Source organism: Pseudonaja textilis, chromosome 1, assembly GCF_049901715.1.
Source record: "Pseudonaja textilis isolate UNSWEBS1 chromosome 1, rPseTex1.2, whole genome shotgun sequence".
Lineage (NCBI taxonomy): Eukaryota > Metazoa > Chordata > Lepidosauria > Squamata > Elapidae > Pseudonaja > Pseudonaja textilis.
In genome coordinates this window covers 126,780,248-126,803,474 of record NC_141990.1, presented here as the reverse complement: position 1 = coordinate 126,803,474, position 23,227 = coordinate 126,780,248, and the positions used below count along the sequence as shown (strand labels likewise).

General features: G+C 39.4%; 1 protein-coding gene across 2 annotated transcripts in view; it reads left to right on the top strand.

The window, feature by feature from the left end:
- Window positions 1-6,447: 6,447 nt before the first annotated feature.
- MYOM2 (myomesin 2) overlaps window positions 6,448-23,227 on the top strand; it is an 82,808-nt gene continuing 66,028 nt past the window's right edge. Inside the window, exons 1-4 of one of the 2 annotated variants that reach the window (XM_087916417.1) lie at window positions 6,448-6,538; window positions 17,555-17,688; window positions 19,264-19,395; window positions 22,338-22,479. In XM_087916417.1, coding sequence (XP_087772543.1) covers window positions 17,582-17,688; window positions 19,264-19,395; window positions 22,338-22,479 — 381 coding nt within the window. In that variant the 5' untranslated portion in view covers window positions 6,448-6,538; window positions 17,555-17,581. Of the gene's footprint in view, window positions 6,543-17,554; window positions 17,689-19,263; window positions 19,396-22,337; window positions 22,480-23,227 lie in introns of both variants that reach the window. The other variant, XM_087916422.1, reaches the window with a different exon arrangement.

Here is a 23,227-nt window from a genome sequence, read left to right as displayed (position 1 = left end):
ATGAAGTAGAACTATTAATTAAATAATTGCTATGTTTTAGGCTGAGCCAGCCTAGGAGTGCCTTCAGGTTTTTCTTGCGGCCAGTTTTCAACAATGCTCTATTATTCCCCATGTTGCTTCTCCAACTTTCTACCTTCCTTTGGACGTGTTTAGGACATGCTCTGACAGGTATCTGGGGGAAAAAAAAATCTTTAATTTCACAGCGTATATAGACAGATTTAACCAGAGTGTCAACTGAGAAAATGTGACAATCCTAAATCAAGCCAACTCCAAAACTGCCAGGGGATTTTTACAAGCCTGTCATTTTGATAAATCATCCATCAATAGACACATAGACATCTATAGACTATGCAAAATAGGCAATCAACCAGCCCCAACCTTTAACTCGGCACCAAGTGCCCAAAGCATGCACTCACCCCCAAAATGCAGCGCGTGTGCCCTCTGCACATGTTCCCCACCCCTGTGCGTGTGTGTGTGACCCTCCCACAATCCCTGCACATGTGCACGTGACTCCTGTGTGCGCACCCTACCCCCTGTGCATGCGTGGCAAAGAGTTGAAGACCACTGGCCGGTGGGAGGTGCGTATGTGCATGAGTGGCGGAGCTGAGCTGCGTGCTAAGAGAGGGCTCTGCATGCCACCTCGGGCATTCGTACTATAGGTTTGCCATCACAGGCATAGATTAACTCCAAGGTTAACTTCAGGCCACAAATCAAACAAGAAATACCCCAATCAAGAAACTGCCAAAGAGCCATCAGTAACAGCCCAACCAAAGAATCCCTAAGACCAGAGGTGGTATTCAGCAGGTTCTGACCAGTTCTGGAGAACCAGTAGCAGAAATTTTGAGTAGTTTCGGAGAACCGGCAAATGCCACCTCTGACTGGCTCCGCCAACCCCATCTATTCTCTGCCTCCTGAGTCCTACATGCTGATCATCTGAGTCTTCTTTTGTTGCCCTGCACAGGAGAACGGAGCTGGAAAGCAGGTTAGTGGGGTTGGGAGGGAATGGGATTTTGCAGTAACCTTCCCCTGTCACACCCACCAAGCCACGCCAAGCGGGCCAAGCCATGCCTACAGAACTGGTAGTAAAAAAAATGAATTCCACCATTGCCTAAGACAGTTTCCATCCACACGGACAGGCGAGACACCAGAATATAAACTGACAGTACACAGCATTCCTGACTAGCACTGATGATGTTACCTAGTTGGGTAATGGAATGTCTGCAAGAAAACAAGCAAACTCAGAGAGCACTAAGGAGCCCTCATTTCAACCCTGAGCTACAAATGTTCTCCTTTGCTGGTGTTTGGCATTTGCTTATGTCAGTATTTCTCGAATTTGTCATCTTTAAGTCATGTGGACTTCAACTCCCAGAATTCTGGGAATTTGAAGTCCGCATGCCTTAACATTTTAGAAACACAAATCTACATTATGATCTACGGACACTCCTTAACTTGTAAACATTCATTTAGTGACTGTTCAAAGTTATAACAGCTCTGAAAAAAAGTGATTTATGACCATTTTCATACTTACAACCGTTGCAGCATCCGAATGGTCATGTCACTCAAAATTCAGCCACTTGGCAACCGACTCACATTTGTGATTGTGATTCTCAGTTGGAGATAAAACTTATTCAAAAATAGTCATCAAAAGAAAGCAATACAGTCCAAACCTAATGAGCAGATAGAGGTGAAATAAAAACCAAAACAAACTACAGTGAAGGAAATTCCACAAAACATGGGCCAGGAGAGATTTACTTTCCAAGGTTTTTCTTCAGTGGATTTTCCCATTGTTGTCTGACTTTTTTTTTAATCAGACTGTGATCAAGGAAAATCTTTTCTGAATAAATGGTTTGGGGTCTTCACAGCATTTGAGGTGAAGCTTGCAAAAGCCCACTGTCAATCAAGCAATTAAGGAGCTACATTTACAAAAGCCAAGGACAGGTTGCAATGTTTCTAAGCAGATTTCTTTATTGTTCTTCACCTTTAGACAAAAATCTTGCCAAACTAAAGCAGAGTGACCGTACTTGGACCATAAATTACATACTTTGGAAACTATTAAGGAGGAAACTATTAAGGAGGAGCCGTCTTCACTCTCTTTCTCTCCCACAAACTGCCTTCTCCTTTGCTTGTCTGGAACACACTCACTCCTTCCTGGGAATCCCAACAACATCCCATCATGCTTATAATTAATTCATTGCGTGTCTTAGACAAATTCAAATGGTCCTTGTTGAGAGACTACAGTTGGGACTGGCAACTCGATGTTAAGTGAAACAGATGCCAAGTAAAACCGCAATTATGCTTATGATTTTACTCTAGCTTTCCTTTGCTTTGCAGACTGCAAAGGGCATGAGTGCAAGGTTGTAAAGTTACTTTCATAATGGCAAATGGTCACTAAACAAGGCAGGTGATAAACAAGGACTACTATATAGCTTGTCCGCTGTTTACAAATACAAAGCTTCTTACTCCCAGTAGAGTAAGGTACTATTTGTCTACCAGTTTGGGTACTGTCTCACTTTACATGCTTGCTTAATAGCTGTGCCTTTTCACAATGGTTGTTAGTCCAGTACTTTAAGCTTTAACTAAATCTCTTAAAGACTTTTTCTTCTTTCTTTAGAAACTCTCTCTGGCAAGGCAACATAAAGCTGACCTTCTAGCAGTGGGAGAGAACATGCTGTACTATTCAAAAGAGAATTGCTGAAATATAACCTATCCAGGAATCTGGAATGAGACTGGACCCCACGCTATACCTTTCCTTGTTGACCTCTCTTGGATCCACCGCATACAAATCATTAAAATACTTCTCAGCATAATGTCTTGCACAGCTAAGAGCCATTGCGCAATTGACATGGGCACAACTTGGAAAATCTGAATGGAAGTGAAAATTTGCACCCTGGTTTATAGGATGACTATAGAGCGGATGACAGAAATATGTTTTGCCAGGGAAAAATTTGACCAGAGCATAAGATCAATAATTTAGAATGCAGCTGTTTTTATTTTCCCACTCAAGAGCAGATGTGGTTTTTACAGCCTGGTTCAGCGTTTAGTGAAGCTGAAAGTGATGGCTAATATTCAGAAATGGATTTTAATACTCTGGATCTTTGCTGGCATGCATTCCATCCTGTTTAGGAGGAAATAGAGTGGAATTAGAGGAAAAATGTAGATGTAGTAAATATATATCAATTATTATGGACTGTTTATTAAGAGAGGAAAATAATACCATTTATGTACTCAGTACATCAGATCATTTTATCCTCTTCACACACACACACACACACACACACACTCTTATGTAAGCCATCTACCTTCTCAACCCTTATAGACTGTAGGTGATACATCTGGACTTATTTCCTTTCCTAAAATTATCTGTAGTATCTGCTGGTTCCTTCTACAGATCAGAGGTGGGTATTCAGTAGGTTCTGACCAGTTCTGGAGAACTGGTAGCGGAAATTTTGAGTAGTTCCAAGAACCGGCAAATACCACCTCTGACTGGAGATTTTATACTATCCTTCCCCTGCCACACCCACCAAGCAAGGTAACATTCTATGTCCGGCATTTACCTGGCTGTAGCCAACTCTGAGATACGTAATTCACTGTCACCCTTGATCCTGCTCCCCCCCCCCTTCTGGTGTATCATCCAATGAAAAACATCCATAGCCAAGAGTCATCAATCATGCTCTCCAATTAGATTTTTGTGTGGCAGAAGCTTCAGTCTTCTCATCAGTGTTTGAAGAAAATACGAATGGAATGTACTTTTGATTCCACACTGCCACCTGCTCTTAGAAAGTCCCCTCCTTCTTTCTGTTGTCAACTATGACATGTGTATACAAAATGTTTTATGAGTTGACATACATCAGGACTAGATTCAGCAGTCCATTTACATTTCAAAGACACAGGCCACTCTTTTGAAGACAACAAAGCCCATATTTTTAACAGAGAGGACCACTGATTTGAAAGAGGGGTTAAAGAGGCCATCTATGTCAAAACTGAGCAGTCCTCTCTCAACAGAGGAGGAAGGATATGACATCATCTATCTCCAATTTACAACACAGTCCTTTCAACAGTTCTAAGAAGGCTCCACACCAATTTGTACCACTCAGGTGACCCTGATGATGCAGATAAACCTCCAGGTGATCTTAACGACCCACTAAAAGAATGCAAATGACCAACTGTCTGCAAGGAGTATAAATCGTTCCACCATCCGGTCACAGCTGAAGAAACTTCTCGGATGAGAAGCAAAATGTCTTCAAAGAAAAACCAGAAAGTCCAATTGCCTCTTGAAAGAAAAGCACCTTTGGGACAACCATGACCTGGATGGCTGAGAAGTTCCATAGATAAACTGAAAACCAGTTTTTCTGAGAATGATACTTGCAGCTGATCATAAAGTGATATAATTGCATGCATCTACAGAACCATGCACATATTACGAGAAAATTACAGAGGTTGCTCCAGAGCAATTCTGGCCAGATAAGACAAATGGAAAACGATGGACATGATTCTATCAGAGACTTGAATCTGCAGAAAGCTCTTGCTCCAGATTTAGGATACTCTGTGGAAAGATGCATTTTATTTGACTGAAGGGCCCAAATGGCCACTTCTAAGTCTGTAGTTTTATGATTCTACATAAGCCATCTCGATTTTCAGGGAATGTCACTTTTATCATATGGAATCCCAAATGAAGTTTATTTATACTTCTGCTATTCATCTTTGTGCGTCTCATCTCCTCTCTTCTGCACCTCCAGGTGTGACAATATCTTATGACTGGAAACCCAGTGTTCAAATTACACGAATAGCAAATAGTTCTTCTTTCTGTGTCTTTTCTTACAATTTAACTGGAGCTGGGCACAATCTAGCAAGAGCCTAAGTACCATTCCTTAGCACTGTGCCCCAAATTCAACCAGGTTAAATTTGTGATAACAGCTGTAGTCATAGACACCCACAGAAGCAAATTTCACTGAATTTAATACAGGTAGCACTCAACTTATGACCACAATTGAGCCCAATTTTTCTGTTGCTAAGTGAGACAGCTGTTAAGTGAGTTTTGCCCCATTTCACAACCTTTCTTCCCACAGTTGTTAAGCGAATCACTGCAGTTGTTAAGTTAGTAAATACTGTTATTAAATAAATCTAGCTTCCCCATCGAGTTTGCTTGACACTGCAACCATCATAAATATGAGTCAGTTGCCAAGTGGCTGAATTTTAATCACATGACTATTGGGGATGCTACAATGGTCGTAAATGTAAAAAACAGTCATAAGTTCCATTGTAACATCAAACGGTCACTAAATGAATTGCTGTAAGTCAAGGACTACTTGATTCTGTCTACTGTATATATGGGTATCTGACTGTACTATAATTCCATTTCTTTTTAAATGTATATTTAGGGTTTGGGTTTTAAGTCACAATGCAATGCTGGCTTCCAAATGATGTTTAGCTGTTATATCCACAATGTGGATTCCACATGTCCCAAACAATATGACCAAGGATGAGGGATGCTAGGATGCCTTCTTTACAACATCAGCAGGGCCACATGCTTCGCATCCCCGCTTTATGCCTGCATTTAACACTCCACTGGAACTACGAGACTGGAAGTATTGAAGATGGTTTGTTCCATTATTTTAATTTTTGATTTATTTGCAAAATGTATTAGCCGCCCATCTTACCGCATGGTAAACCTGGGCGGCTTACAATATTATCGCTAATGTATCTGCGGTCACTAGCTCACCCAAATTCTCATATGTGCCTTTTTCTCATTCTGTGCTTTCCTCTTTCATCTTCCTCAGATACAGATAGATGTTTTGACAGCAGCTGGATTTAACCGGGGAAAAAAGTGTGCTTTGTCAAGCTAGCAGTAGTGAAGGCCTGGCATCTCTGACGGAAGCTAGAGCTGAGCAGTGATCTCTTGGGAAGGCTTGATCTCTCCCTGTGTTCACACAGTTTTTTTTAAAGAAACCTAGATGATGTGACTTAACATATGGCAAGAATGTTTTTTTTATAATCCAAGCAGCTCTTAAAGAGACTTCGGGGAGGATCAGCTTACAACTCCGAGGGCAAGAGAAATCCTGGCTCCACACTAATCAGATTTTCAAAACTTAATGACTGGAGTTGGTCTTTTTCACCATTATCAGAGCCGCCCCAACTATTTGATATGTACAATTGTGAAATATTTTCGCTGAGATGATATACATACATACATACATACATATGTATATATAATATTTTATATATATACCAGGCTGATTGCCAACATTTTCTGTATATCAACAAAATGCACAGATAGGAAGTTCTATTCACTCTAACAAAGGCTTCCCCAAAGGTGGGAAATGAGCACATCCCCACTTACCTAAGTCATAGTTTATTGCTTAAAAGACCCATCTCTGGTTTGTGAGAGCTCTTCAATCGGTTCTATATATAGATTAATAGCTACCCATAAATGGGAGGAAAGGGGCAGCAGCTTTCCTTTAGACATTATTTTTGTTTTCCCTTGCCCAGAGCTGAGCCAGACTGCCTTCCACTCAGCTCTGCAGTCTTGACATCTAATTAAGTAAGTAAGTCTTTCTTTTCTAGAAAAATCTATTTATATATATTATACATTTATAATATATCGTGGTCCCAATGAGAAGGAAACACAGGTTGTCTAAACTGCTTTTTTTTTTGTTTCTTCATTGAGTGACTTTATTAATTTAAGGGCAGAGATAGAAAAACAATCGCAACAAAAACCAACAATAACATAATGGGTGTGTATCTATTGAGGGGCTTAATTAAAGCCAATAGGGTGTGAGGAGCTTTAGAGCTGCTACCCAAGAATCCATCAGGAGTTTAATAGGCAGATTTCTGGGGAGAGTCTTGAACTCGAGATCTGTCAGTGAAGCAAGCAAGGAGAAACTATTTCTTTGTATCATGGAAAAGCATTGTGTTTTATTGAGTGATTTGGCACCACTTCATTCCATCTACAGACCTGTTAAGGCCAAAGTTAGAAACCTAGTGAAATCATAAAAAGTTTTCATTTGAATGAATCTAGGAATCCTTTTCAAGTAACAAATGAAACTTATTGAAACTCACAACCATATCCCATAGAAACCTCTCGATTCTTCCTTCGTTGCATTTGAAGTCTTCTTTTTGAAAAGATGGATTTCTGATTGTTGATGCTTTCTAGCCTTCACTCCATGATATGGTTTTGTATTTTCTGAAAAAAGAAAAAAAAAGAATCTTGGACTCCTGATGGGTGGAAGAAATTGATTTTTTTTTTTTTTGCTTCTTAAACGATGCTTGCTGCAGACGGAATTACGTGAAAAAAAGGCAAAGGAGCCTATGAAAAAAACCCTTCCTCGTGAGGACTAGCATAAATTGGGGATGTGTGGCAGTGACTTCCTTTGATTAACACATCCTTTAGTGTCTAACCAAAAGGATGCAGACTATTCAGAGTGCATTTGGGATCTGCATCTTGGACTGCTGTGGGCTTTAAACCTATTTTTATACATGGGATTGGATGGGTTGTGTTTTCAGCTGAATCTAAATTATGTTGCCGGGTAGCCTAGCTCCAGGACTAATTAAAACCTATGAGTATGGTAGAATAATATTGCCTTTTGTCAGCATGTTTAAGTTTAGTGGTAGCATTCTAAAGGTGTCTATCCATTCATCATAATTCTTAAACGAAATTCCCAGGATGTGATGAAAGGGCAGCTGCATAACTTTTTCCTATAGATGTGATTTTTAAAAAAGTGACTCTATCCATAAGTTGGAGGCAATGATAGGTATACCTGACTTGCATGATTATTGTGTCACAGTGACAACTTCAATCCGCCGTATTCTTTTACGTGAGACAGTAAGCTTTTCATCTTCATTAGACTTACCCTGTGGTAAGTCAATGCATTTAATAAATAAAAATACATTATAATTCAGCCCAATGTATCCAATCATTTATCAGGGCCAGTGTGTTGGGTGGAATAGGTGATCATTTTAAAAACAGGAACAATCAAAAATCTGCACCCTGTGAACCCCAAATTGTAGTAGGGAACCATCCTGTCCTGTTCTACATAGCCGGTAGAGTTAGGAGGAGGGTTTGATTAGGAGCCTGCCAATGAATAGTGAGACTATGAGCCACACTATGTTTCCAGTGTTCCTATCAATCATCTTCCTGGCTACTTTGTGAATCCAAAAGGTTTTTTTTGTTTATCAGTAAAGGAGAATATGTGTAGCTCAGTGTTGAACTGTGGGGTCCTTGGTGCTCTCTGAGTTTGACTGTTTACCTGCAGATGTTTCATTACCGAATTAGGTAACACCACCAGTGCTAGCACAGGATAATGAAATGTCTGCAAGAAAACAACCAAGCCAGTGGTGGGATTCAAAATTTTTTACTACCAGTTCTATGGGTGTGGCTTGGCTTGGTGGGTGTGGCATGCTGGGCATGGCAGGGAAAGGATACTGTAAAATTCCCATTCTCTCTCCACCCCACTAACCTGCTTTCCAGCTCCGTTCTCCTGTGCAGGGCAACAAAAGAAGACCCAGCCAATCAGCTGGGACTCAGGAGGTAGAGAATAGACAGGGGTGGGGCCAGTCAGAGGTGTTATTTCGAACAACTCAAAATTTCCACTACTGGTTCTCTGAACTACTCAAATTTTCCACTACCGGTTTTCTGAACTACTCAAAATTTCCACTACCGGTTCTCTGAACTACTCAAAATTTCTACTACCGGGTCTCTGAACTACTCAAATTTTCCACTACCGGTTCTCCAAGAACTACTCAAAATTTCCACTACCAGTTCTCCAGAACTGGTCAGAACCTGCTGAATGCCACCTCTGAACCAAGCTCAGGGAGCACCAAGGACTCATTTATTTATCACCTTATTCATTTATCACAAATTTATCATGTTGGAATGCCCATCCGCCTCACATACTCACTCTGGGTGGTATAAAATAAAATGTTAAAACTTAAAAAGAGTATGTGTTATGTCTTTGGGACTGGTTGGAGTCCCCAACCAGGTCCGCTGTTTGAGCGGGAGCACCAGCCGCTCCCATTGGCTGGCACCGTTTGACAGCCAGCTATAAAAGGCGGCTGTCGAGCAGTGCCAGCCCCGTTGCCGCCAGCTAACCTGCCTAGTTAGGAGGCAGACGCGGCAACCCTTTATTCATAGCAATAAAGCCTTTTACGTTTCACTCTGGCTCAGCCTCGTTCCTCCGCCGCTCCACAACAGTATGCAAAAGTTAAGATTTAAAAAGAGGCAAGGATAATTAAAAAACAATGTTAAAATTGGTTCAGAAAAGTGAAGGGAGGATTTTCAAGGCTGCTAACCACCCCGACAGTGGTGTGTTCCTCTGGGCTCAACATGTGAGCCACAGAATCATGTTTTCATACTTTTCTGTAGAGGGCTGCCTCACCTCCGAGGGGAGGGGAGAATATTCCACAAGGCAGGGTAAATGGCAGAGAAATTTGTCTTCCTGGGCCCTGCCATTGGAGTTCTTTAATTGATGGGGTCCGCAACATAACTTCCCTGCCTGACTGGGTGGTAGAAATGAAGACGGTTTTGTAGCTAACCTGGCCCCATGCCACGCAGAGCTTTAAAGGACATAAGCATCACCTTGAATTGGACTCGGAAGCAAACTGGCACCCAATGTAGCTTGCACAGCAGAGGTTTTCTTTGGTAGCACAAAATTACCCCCGGGATCACATTCTGTACCAGCGGAAGTTTCTGGCTACTTTTCAAGGCTAACCCCGTGTAATGTGCATTGCAAGAGTCCAGGTTCATGGTAAAGGGATTGAATTCCCTCTTTGATTCAGTTTTTATCTACTGAAAAATAACAAGTCTGTCTTGCTCCCTAGGTATGTGTGAATGCACAAAATCAATGAGTATTTAATCTCATCTCTTTTACCAGAAAACATGTTGTACGCATGGCACATTTTTCCTGTTCATTTATATGTGATCTAACTGTTTGAGATTGTCTTAGAATGTCCATTTGAGTGGGAAAAAAAGGCAAAGACTATTTTCTATTTCTTTATTCCACATTTTTGTATATAGGTAGTGTTTGACTTACAACAGTTCATTTAGTGATAGTTCAAAGTTACAATGGCACTGAGAAAAGTGACTTATGACCATTCCCCATGGTCATGTGATCAAAATTCAGACGCTTGGCAACTGACTCATATTTATGACTCTTGCAAGGTCCTGAGATCATGTGATCACCTTTTGTGACCTTCTGATAAGCAAAGTCAATGGGGAAGCCAGATTTTCTTTAAAAACCGTGTTACTAACCTAACAACCGCAGTGTTTCACTTAACAAGTTTGGCAAGAAGGGTCGTAAAATGGGACAAAACTAACTTAACAAATGTCTCACTTAGCAACAAAAAAAAATTGGGCTTAATTGTGGTTGATAAATAAACCAGTTGCTCTAACATCTGTAGTTATGAAAATCTTTGAAAGGCTTGTGCTGCCCCACCTGAAAACCATCACAGATCCGCTGTTAGATCCCATGCAGTTTGCATACCGAGCAAATAGACTGACAGATGATGCTGTTAACATGGCTCTGCAACACCTTGAATCTCCAAATACCTACGCAAGGGTCCTCTTTGTAGACTTCAGTTCAGCATTCAATACCATCATTCCAGACACTCTTCTAAGTAAATTAAACCAACTAGCGGTACCTGAACACACTTGTAAGTGGATCATAAGCTTCCTAACAGACAAGAAGCAGCAGGTGAAGCTAGGCGGAATCGCATCCAATACCTGTACAATCAGCACAGCCCACCCCAGCCCACCAAGGCTGTGTGCTATCTCCACTTCTCTTCTCCCTGTATACCAATGACTGCATCTCAAACAATCCATCTGTTAAAATACCGAAGTTTGCTGATGACACAACAGTGATTGGTCTCATTCGAGACAACGATGAATCTGCATACAGACAGGAAGTTATACAACTTGCTTCATGGTGTAACTGGAACAATCTGGAACTGAACACACTCAAAACCGTAGAAATGGTGGTAGACTTTAGAAGAAACCTCCCATACTACCACCTCTTACAATGCTAGACAACACAGTATCAACAGTAGAGACCTTCAAATTTCAAGGTTCTACTATATCACATGACCTAAAATGGACACCTAACATCAAAAATGTAATCAAAAAAGCACAACAAAGGATGTTCTTTCTGTGCCAACTCAGAAAGCTCAAACTGCTCAAGGAGCTGCTGATACAGTTCTACAGAGCAATTATTGAGTCTATCATCTGCACCTCTATAACTGTCTGCTTTGGTTTTGCAACCCAACAGGACAGACACAGACTTCAGAAGATAATTAGGACTACAGGAAAAACAATTACTACCCACCTGCCTTCATTCGAGGACCTGTATACTGCACAGGTCTGTGAAAATATTTACAGACCCCTCACATACCGGACATAAACTGTTTAAACTCCTTCCCTCAAAACGATGCTATAGAGCACTGCACACAGAACAACTAGACACAAGAACAGTTTTTTCCTGAAAGCCATCACTCTGCTAAACAAATAATTCCCTCAACACTGTTCAACTATTTACAAAGTCTGCATTACTATTACTGTTAATCTTCTCATCACTCCTTATCACCCATCCCCTCCCACTTGTGATTGTAGGACTGTAACTTTGTCGCTTGTATCCTTACGATTTATATTGACTGTTTCCTAGTATGATTTGATTGTTGATTGTATCCTATGACTCTCATTAAGTGTTGTACGTTATGATTCTTGATTCTTAACTAATGTATCTTTTCTTTATACTGAGAGTATTTACACCAAGAGAAATTCCTTGTGTGTCCAATTCCTTGTGTGTGTGTGTGGCTTGGTGGTCATGTGACTGGGTGGGTGTGGCTTATATGTAAATATGGTATATTTATGTAAATATTGATTTTTATATATATATATATATATATATATATATATATATATATATATATATAGAGAGAGAGAGAGAGAGAGAGAGAGAGAGAGAGAGAGAGAGAGAGCAACTTTTACCCAAAATCAGGCACAGCAGATTGAGTTGCTTGCAGAATCACAGATTCACTCAGAGATCTACCTTTCTGCAATCTACTGCCTGAGTCTGCACCAAAAATAGAAGCTTCAGTCCTAAGGAAAGTTCAGCTCTGCTCTCAGGCCACTTCTCCCCCACCCCCAACCCCTTGAATACCACCCCTGACTGGTCCTCAGGGAAGCCTCCTGGGTGGAGGCAACAGTGATTTAGATTATCTAGAAACCAGAAATCTGACAGGAGGGGAGGGGAGGGGCCAGCCAGTGATGTGATTTGCCGGTTCTCTGAACTGCACAGAATCGTAACAACAGGTTCTATAGAACTGGTCTGAACTGGTAGAATCCCACCCCTGCCTGTAATGGTATATAGATACATATGCATGCATATTTGCTTGTGCAGTCTGCATGGAACAGCAATTTTGCATGTATATACAGTGTATATGATAGACATGTACAAATTTTCAATGAATGAAACAGACAAGTGCAGGTTCATTCTTCCACCTACACTCTACAGTTACAGTTCCCCCCCACTTTCCTCTTTATATACTATCTAAAAATAAAATGTTCCTTGCAGTTTGCTTAGAGAGAAAGAAATAGCTTCTTGTTAGTTGCTTCAAACTGGAACTGGTGAAAGAAATTCCTACCAGAAGCTGAAGTGTCAAGCCATCTAAATTTATCTCAAAATTTGATGAAGCTAATCCACTGATTTTGAAGAAAAAAAAACAACCCAAAACAATAAAACAGTTGCACAGGAATTAATTAATACGTTTTTGGTAGGATTCAAGCCTTGGCATCTGTCCAAGAGAAGCTGTTTTATAAAATGGTCCCATGGATTTCCTGTGTACTGTTTTTCTTTTGAAAGAAGGTTTTGTTCTCAACAGTTTTCACCATTTGAAAGTTTAACAATCATTCTTTAGGTTTTAATTCATTCAAAATATGGACTTCTAAATTCTATAGGATCTCTGCCTTGATGGCCTCTAGTGATAAAGATCTAGATTTGATTTATTATAATTTCATAAGTTTTCACTGTCATAGCACTTTTAAAAAAAAAACCCAAAAACTATGTTTTTTCTCCCATTTTTTTTTCAGCTTAAGTGAACCAAGTGGTCACAATGCACAATGGGCCTGCATTTTTTTAAATATCTCATTTGTTTTATCAAGGTTTGGGCTTAATGAATTTGGGCTTAGTGAAAAATTGATGTGTTTCAACTGCCCCTGAAACTGAGTCATTTTGGCCCTACATAATTGGTCCTTTCAGACATGATCCGAGAGTACCAACTGGCTATCAGCTACTCATCTTTTCCTTGCAGTAGGAAGAGTAACTTGCCTATGGCAATTTTTGGTCATAGCTAGTGAGATTCATTGCTTGAAGACAGAAAGTCTAGCATCACAACAGACTTCATTTGACTATAGTGCAGAAAAGGAACTCTCCTGAGGAATACCAAACATGGATTCTTGGTTTGTATCTACAATTGCTGAACTTTTCTCTCCCTTGATAATTGTCAACCTGAACTGTTTCAAGGGAAAATGCCTGCAGGTAAAGTTGGTGAACATTGTAGCATGTTACACTCTGCATTTTAACACCACTTTCATCTTTGGATTGTGGTATGGCAACTAGAGCATTCCATGCAATTAATGCAGCTGGATTTAAAGACACAGGTAGTACTTGACTTATGACTGTAATGGACCCTGTGCATGATGGCCATAAGTTTTGATGGTTTTAAAACTAGTCACCGATTTGTCCCAATTCTATGACCTAAGATGGCTGCCAAAACAAATGCTGCAGTCATTGAGCCAACCAATGGTTCACTATGGGCTGGTTTTGCCAACATTCTAGAAGTAAATGCCAGTTTTTAGCAAAAGCATCCTAAAACGTGGTCACATGACTGTGGGATGCTGCCAACGGCCATAATTATGTGTTGGTTGTTGAGTGTCTGACATGAGGTTATGTGACCACAGATAGTGTCTGGCCATCAGAATTTCAGAACCAGGGTAAGTACCCATGGGAGGTCCATTGTAACTTTGAACTAAGCAACCAGCTTTAAACCAATAACTATCTGTATTTGAAATATTTCTAGATATATTTCCTAGATTAATATTGACTGCATAACACAGTCCTTTGTCTGCATGACGTTTTCTTCAAGACTGTATTTTTAGATATGACTATGAACATCAATACACCAGTTCCACACTTCTTCTAGAATGAAAAGTTTCAATATTTAGATAGTAATTCCTTACCTTTTTCCAAATTAGGTAATGCCTGGATAAATGTATGTAGTTATGGAGGCTTACATAGAGTTTGTCTCTCAAACTTTATATGAATCAAGGGTATGGACATTCTATATCATTGCCTCCTTTAGCTGGTGGTTTGTAGAAGATTCAGAGAAACCTCTCTTTTCCCCAAGGGAACCATCTATAATGATCTCGTATTGCTTGGAAATAAAATGAGCCTTTTGTCTTTCATAAAGAGGAAGTCAATTATTACATTCTATCAAAGGGCCTGAGTCTTAATTTTTAGTGTGAACACGATCCAGCTCCAATATCCTTGTAGAAGCTGACCTATGGAAAAGCACCGTAACTTGATCACCTGTAAGTGCAGAATGTAATGTATGCCATGCTGCTTGTGGCAGTAAAGTCTAACCATTTAGGACAGGGGGCAAAGCAGTTTGTTGTTCAATGAAATGTACAGGTTAAATCTGGACAGTGTGGTGGCATTTGCAGGTTCACACTGCTTTTGCTGGCATAAAGTAAGCAGAGTCTCATCCCAGCTTCTATATTTTTGGGAGATGTAGGCCACACCAGTCTGCAAATAGCAAAGAGGTGTGGCTTGTGTTTTGATATGCAATACTGCTTATGTCATCATCCTTGATCTCATCTGCCATCAGAGCTGGAATAGCAGCTCTTGAAGAAGTCCTGAATAACAGAATTGGAAGGGACCTTGGGAGTCTTATAATCCAATCTCCTGCTCAAGCAGGAGACCCTTCTTCAGACAAGAAGTCCAGAAAAGAAGCACCAACCATGAGTACAAATATTATTTTTAGTACTTGGAGTAACAGAACCTTGCAAGTCTGAAAGTACATTCTCCCTCGCTTACCTAGTTAGAAAACTAGGAAGGGTCCCTTCTGAGGTATTTCTTCCATCCCCACCATTCTTTCAGAGTTTGTCTAGGCTGTGATTCTTCCTCCTGTCTCCCAAGGCTGTTCTCTCATACCATTATAATAGCCCAGATCCAAGTTGTTCCCTGCTTGAGATAATGGCAAATGGTACCCCTTTTTCTAATTCAAGCTAGCTGGTACTCAAATCTGGCCATGTAAGTGTATTACTTGAAGCAGAATAATCCTCAGGTGCCTTTCTGTCTTTGGGGAAGTAAATATACATTAACAGTAAGTTAAATAACACATATTTTGCTATAGATTTGAGGCATTCCTTCTGTTATCTGGGATTTGGCGATAATACCACATTCTTAATCTTCCCGTAGTACATATATCTATATCTATCTATCTATCTATCTATCTATCTATCTATCTATCTATCTATCTATCTATCTATATCTATCTACACACACACACATATACATACAGTATGAAAGTAAGTATGCAACATTGGATTTGACTCTACAGAAATAGGACTCATGCTAGCAAAGTGAATTCTTCTAATGCTTGGGAATTAATTTACGTCTAATTCAGTGAATGTCTGTCATCAACATAAAACAGTAAAGTTCCTTCCACCCATCTTAGACATGATCACATCCAGTCATGCTTGATGCTAATGATGACAATGATGGAGTTGAGTTATAGAATATTTAAAACAAGCCAAGCAAATATTTTACAAGCATTCCAGAAGACAGGGCTCATCATCTTAATCCAGATTAGATGTACTGTAAGTAGGAAAGGTTGTCAGAGAGGGGAGCAGAATATGTGAAATATTTAACTTTTTAAAGTTATATTGAGAAGACATATCTAGATCTATAAATCAAAAGATTTTGCTTTATAAAATATTTTACCTGCCCATGAAACAAATGATAGATTATAGGGAGGTTTTGGAAGAAAAATCTTTTAAGGCAGGGGTCTCCAACCTTGGCAATTTTAAGGCTTGTGCACTTCAACTGCCAGAGTTCCTCAGACAGCTTTGCTGGCTGAGGGACTCTGGGAGTTGAAGTCCACAAGCCTTAAAGTTGCCAAGGTTGGGGACCCCTGTTTTAAGGGATCTGCCATGTATCAATCGATGAGAATATTTGTAGGTTGAACTGTGAGTCCTCTTTGAGCTTGGTTATTTTCTTGCAGATGTTTCATTACCCAAGTAGCAACTTCATCAGTGCACTTATGATGATGATGATGATCATTTTCACTGATGATATTATCTAGTTTGGTAATGAAAGGTCTATAAGAAAATAACCAAACTCAGAGAGCACCAAGAACCCCACAAATGTGCCATGTTTTCTAGCCACTGGTTATGGATCCCATCTAGCCAATCTCCCTAATTCCTGCATCCAGTAGGAGAAAGAGTTGTAGATGCACTTTAAATATTGTACCTCTTGGTAGAATAAAGCAAAACAGCAATTACTGAAGGACTGTGTATTTGCACACATGAAAAACCTTTTGAAGGTTCATGGGTATAAGTAAAGGGGTGAAATGAATTTTAGTTATCCCATCAAATCCATTAAAAAATCAAACAGGAAAATAAAAATGATAAAATGATGTTGATGATACATCATTTCATTTTTACAGTGACTACAGAAAGATATGATGGTTATTGTATGATGACCATAACTAAATGAGAAATTGTTTAAGTGAAGTATAAGATATAGAGGCCATGTTTTGTAGGGAAAATAACTGAGTGGTGTCTAGTAATATTAGTATAATTAGACTAAAATAAAATAGTTATATAGCAAACCATGCTGCTTCAAAAATGGTAAGGAATAAATCTTATGCAACTGTAAATATGATTTCAGTTCTATAATTTGGAAAAGTTATATAGTTTCTATGTGGAAATTAATTGTGGACAAAAGCATGAAACATGTACAGAGTGATTTTTGACTGTGGATTTAAATTCCTAGGCCAAATTTTGGGGATGGTAACTATTACATGATTAAATCAGAGGTGGTATTCAGCAGGTTCTGACCAGTTCTGGAGAACCGGCAGTGGAAATTTTGAGTAGTTCGGAGAACCAGCAAATACCATCTCTGACTGGAGATTTTGCAGTATCCTTCCCCTGTCATGCCCACCAAGCCATGCCCACAGAACCGGTAGTAAAAAAAATTGAATCCCACCACTGGATTAAATGGTGAAATGAAGTGCATTGGACCTAAGACATTGATATTATGCTATGTGAGTTGAGCAGCAGCTTGATTGATGGATTTATAAGCATTCTTAGGATTGAAATGCTCATCTCCTAAAAAGTGAAATGAAACATTTAATCCAATATATTTTGATGGCATATTTTGTTATTTTAATTGCTGCAGCCACTGGCATTCAACAATGAATGTTTTTACATAGTCCATTTCAGTTTGAAGAATGTGATGAAGTGGCCAGAAAGTTCTGATCAAATTGAAATGTTTTTAATTTACAGGAATAGTGAACAGTAGCAGATACAATCATGTCATCTAAGAGAGTACCGTTCTACCAAAAATCGCACAAGCATTTTGATCTGTCTTATCGCAGCCGTGATACTAGACAGATGCTCCAGGAATATTCAGCAAGGAGGTAAGGAGCATCATTGTTGTTCCTACATGAAAGTAATTCACATCTGCATACCTTTTGATATATACAATTAATCAAAGTGAATCATAACAAACATTATGGTATTATTACATAGGGATCTACAATTGGTCTCTTGTTCTGATATCTTTTGTGGGAGCATTGAAATTGACTTTCCAAAGGTATAGCAGGATGCAACTGAAAATTGTGGGCTAGTTTAGTCTTGGAAGTGTCCAATCAATTTATTTACTTATCACATGTGTAAGGTTCAATTGTAACCCTCTTTCTGTTATGACTCTGAGTGGCATACAATCTTGAAAGCAAGTTAATAAGAATAGTAAAAACAAATAGTAAAAACAGTAATGCCAACACTGTCTCAATTCACAACATTCTCACCAAGGACCCACCACCCAATCTTTACCCTAACCCTAACCCTGGGGGAATACCAGGTTTTAAGAGTTCATTTGAATGAAGATCCAGGGTAGGGTTCATAGATTTACTCAACAATTCATAGTATTGTCAGGATTACAATACACTTGTGGATAATAATAATAATAATAATAATAATAATAATAATAATAATAATAATAGATGTAGAAGGACATAGTCCATTACAACATCTCTAAGAAATGACTATAAAAACTGTAGTTGAAGATTTCTACTTTTTGCCTTATTATGGATGGATGACATTAGGAAATGTGTATGCTGGTATTGGGACCAGAGTGATGAAGAGCTGTTATAAGAACAATGCAACATGTTTTTTTAACAAAGTTTCAAGATGGTCCTGCAGGCATATTTTGAAAAGGATCAGCTCCTATTTTCAGTCTGTCCATCATTTTGCAAGGGATTATCGGCTTTTTTCTTTTATGTATAACAAGGAATTATTTTAGCAAATAGAATAGAGAAAATGAAAATTGTTTTTTTTTTTTGTAGAACACAAACTTTGACATTTTCACCATATCTGTAAGAGATATTAAATTTATTGTTTTTAATATAGTGAATTTATTGATAAATTATTCTGAATGTTCATGAATTTTCCTTACAGTGGTACCTTAGTACTCATCATTCATTGGTTCTGTGAGGTGTGATAAGTACCAAAAATGTTGAGTACCAAACTTTTTTTCCCATAAGGAATAATGTAATGAGTCACAAGGCAGCCTACACTGACAAGTTCCAGCTTGTGCAACAAATGATGAGTACTGGGACAAAATTTTCATGTGAAAATGCATTGAGTACCACATTCAATGTGTTTCAAAACAGTTGAGTACCAAAGTATCACTGTATTCTGTTCCCATTTGAATCTTTGACAGAACCCTAGTTCCTCTTAGCAGGGAAGTATGGTCTATATTAGAATCAGAATTAACCATCCCAGAATAAAACATCCTATTAGATTATCTTCTCCTACTTAAAAGCTAGGCAAAGGCAGATGTGAAATGTAAGAATAGGTGATGTATACAAATTCGTCAGCGGTCAGTTTTTTTCTTTGCCTCGAAAGTTATAGAAAGTTTAAACATGTTCAATGTGTTGCTGCCATTGTTATTATGATCACCGCTACTAGAAGTATTATTCTGCATTTTGAAGGGCTGCTTCTAGACAGGCCTACCAAACATCATCCAGCCTAGGCAAAACAACATGCGTACTTTGTGCCCGGAAGCTCCATACAGCATCTGAAGTGGCCTCACAGGAAGTGGCCTCACAGGAATACCAGGAAAGGTAAAACTTTCTTTAGCTATAACCATAAAGATATCCAGGACCAAACATTTCTCTACTGATTGACTATGCAATTTAGGAAACTGGCATGTGGAGAAAATGTCCTTGATTGACATGCTTAGATCTAGCAAAGGTGGGTGAAAAAGAAGAGGAGTAGCAATTGGTCCATATAAAGGAGAAATCCATTGGGAGGGACATCAGGAAAAAGAAAGAATAGAGAGATTTTTTTCAGAGTTGCTGAAAAAGCAAAGATCACTTTGACACGTTGAGTAGGAATACTCAGCTAGATCTTGGACAGCAACTTTTTTGATTTCTTCTAACGTTCATGGGGAGTGATGCTTATCTCCATAGCTTCACAGGCATGGAGTCCCAGGTATAATCCTAAATGTTACTTGGAACATTGTTATAAAAACTGTTTAGGGCCCTCTTGCTCTAACTCCCAAAGGCCTTCAAAAAAGAAAGAAAACTAATTATCTTGATAGTTTTCAAATCCTCAGAGCTCTGGGGAGAGCTGTCAACATGCAGCTGTACACTTGCAGCATAGCAAGTTCTTCATTAACTTATTAGATCTAGAATTCCAAAGCATTGGGTGTCTCTTAAATCTCACACCTGATATGTTCCCATGCTAGAAATAGGCTTTAAAATTGGTTTAAACACAAGTCAGCTTTTCGGTTTAAAGCAAACAGGCAAAGTTCTACCTAAATGCTGAAGGATTGAAAAACATACCTTGAGAATTGTTCTCTCTTAATCACTTGGGAGGTTTAAGGTGATCTCTCAGTTGAAGCCAGGAGATGTCCTCAGGGCAACTCTACTCCTATTTGTGTGAATGGCTGTGTGCCCACTGACATTCCGTACAGCAAATATATCAGTGACCTGCTCCCACTGTGTTATGAAAAGTAAAGTTATGGCAATATCTGCATCCCATTCCTCTGCAGGTCAGTTGAGGATCCTCATGTTTCCTCTTGGCAGTCTTACTTCTGCAAGGAAGGTGAATGATGACCTTGGTTCAAGTGACCAATCTATAGTTAGTGATTTGGTCTTCCATGAGGAACTGGGTCCAGAATGTAAAAAAAATCACCTGGGATTCCTCATGAGGCAAAATGGCTCTCATGACAAGGAAGACTTCCCTGTTTAGGTCTCATACTGCCTCGGTACCACTAGTAGGGTGGTTCCTGGGAAAAAAAGAGTGTTGGCATTCACATTAGGAATGCCCTAGAGGAGAAAGTGGGATGTGTGTGTGTGTATGTGTGTGTGTGTGTGAGAGAGAGAGAGAGTAAGAGAGAGAGACTTATCTGACCACCACACTGACAAACCATATTAGCATGTCTGCCATCAATCTTTTATAGCAGCTCTGCTATAACAGTATGGTAGCATCAGCTCTTCAAATACGCTTCATAACTAACTATGCAGAAAAGGTAACAGGGTTGAAAATATTTTCCTGTCAGCCTTTTGCTCATTTAAATTCATATTTATTTTAGAGAAGGTTAAACATACAGGCACACAGGGTATGGCTCAGAAATGAGTTGGATAGGCTGGGCTATTTATTCAGATATCTGAATCGTGTCTTGCTATTTGAGAAATCTGAAATGGTATTTTTAGTACTTAAAATATCCCTCTAGTGCTTGAAGCAATTCCAAGTTATTTATGTAGGTGTCTAAATGTTCTTCTTATTGCTTTTGCTTCTTTAGAGATGGACCAAGATCCCCTTCCTTCCTTCCTTCCTTCCTTCCTTCCTTCCTTCCTTCCTTCCTTCCTTCCTTCCTTCCTTCCTTCCTTCCTTCCTTCCTTCCTTCCTTCCTTCCTTCCTCTTTTTTTCTCTTTCTTTTTCCTGCCTCCCTTTTCTTTCTCCCATAGTCAGTGATGTCATGATGCAGCCAGTGACATCATGACATTATTGGGATAATCAGCTTTGGAATGAAGTTAAAAAGCTTTGGGGGTAAAATAGATATACCATCTTCTCCCCTTAAATATATTTAACCCCTACCTCCAACACGCTCCCAGAATCACAAAAGAGATGCTGGACCTGTACTTTATTCCATTGGAAAGAAGTGTATTGTAGAGACGTGATGTTATCCCAATCCATTTAGTGTTACCTAAATTTGCCCCAGTCTATTCTATGGCAATACTAATTCGAATGTCTTTGCTGCATATTTGTTGTTATGTAAAGCAGAGGAAGGCTGGCTAACATAGGTGTTTCGATGTCAAGTAAGATGGAAGAGTGGGAGACAGGAGGAACTGTTGCCTGGGAAGCTGCTTTGTGTAAAACTCTCTGTGAAGACACCACAAAGCATCTTTCTTCAAAGACTAGGGACTTTCCTGCTTTTTTGATGAATTCCTTCCCTGTGATAGTGGATTCTCCACCAAAGAATGTCAAGATAGTCTGATGTTTTTAGAGCATTAGGTTAAATCTGGACAATACTATGTCCTCATTGGATGTTTCCTTGTTTACCGTATGATCTTGATCACAGTAACCACCCACAAGGGATTTTGGGGGGATAAAATGGGATGTACATGGATGCATCTTAGAGGAAAGGTACAACTTACTTATAATTAAAGAGAGCTTGCAAAGTTCTCAGTCACTTCTATGGAGTTTATTTATTAGAATTTGATCCCACCTTTATTATTTTTGTAAATAACTCAGGGTGGTGGATTTACTTGATACTCCTTTCTTTTCCTATTTCCCCCACAAGAACAACCCTGTGAAGTGGGTTGGGATGAGACAGAAAGTGGCCAGGCTTTCATTGCTAAGGTGGGATTAGAACTCCCAAGTCCCCTGGTTTCTAAGCCAGCGCCTTCACCACTACACCAGGTTTCAGTTTGTCCAACTTAATACTGTCAAAGGGATAACTTTCATAACTTTCCCTGACCTCCTGCGGTACTTTGGTAACAGTATGATCAGTTTGATACTGGGTGAAACCTAATTAGTTTTCCCTCGGATCTTGCAGGAGTCAGGAGCAAAAGTCTTTGCACTGGAGTGAGCAGAGGAGGATCCGATACGTCAAGAGTTTGGCTGCTTTAGAGGATGAGCTTCGAATAGCCCGACTCCTTGCTAGAGAACAATTGGATAAAGTTGCCATACAGAGGATGGTACCTTATTTTCAATTCCTTTCTATTAGCAGAAAACAATCTCCACCAATACTTGCTTTCCTACCAGAACAGGCTGAACCACTGGGGTTCATAACTCATGTTAAGCCATCATTTATTTGAACCATGGTTTGTTGAATAAGTCACAAGGGCTGGATTGGCATGTTATACTATATTCCAAGGCCTCCAAATTTGGCAACTTTAAGCCTTGTGGACTTCTACTCCCAGAATTCCCCAGCCAGCCATGATGGCTGGAGAATTCTGGGATTAGAAGTCCACGAGTCTTAAAGTTGCTAAGTTTGGAGACCCCTGTTGTATTCCATAATTTACAAAACATTGTTGCTAGCATAACGTCAAGGCAAAATGAATCAAGCCAACCTCATTATGACAACAGTGGAAGTTGGCCCAAATTCACACCTGTCATTCACAACTCAGGTTAACTGACACCATGGCTTGATTCTTTCTGGAATCCTTTCCAGGGTCTGTAGAATGAGGTTTTAAATGCATTTATTAATATTCTAACTATTTATTTAGTGATGGTTTGAATTAAATGAATTAATTTTGGTTAATAAAATAACACATCTTAGTTGAGTTATGTCCACAGGGATTATTAAAAAAAAACATGAACATGTGGGCTATAGATTTTTCTAAATTTTTTTTAAAAATGCTTTAAAATTATAACTTAGCTTAATACATGAACTGAAGGGCTCTTTCCAGGTTAGTGAGTGATTTCCCCACCATTGCTTTACAG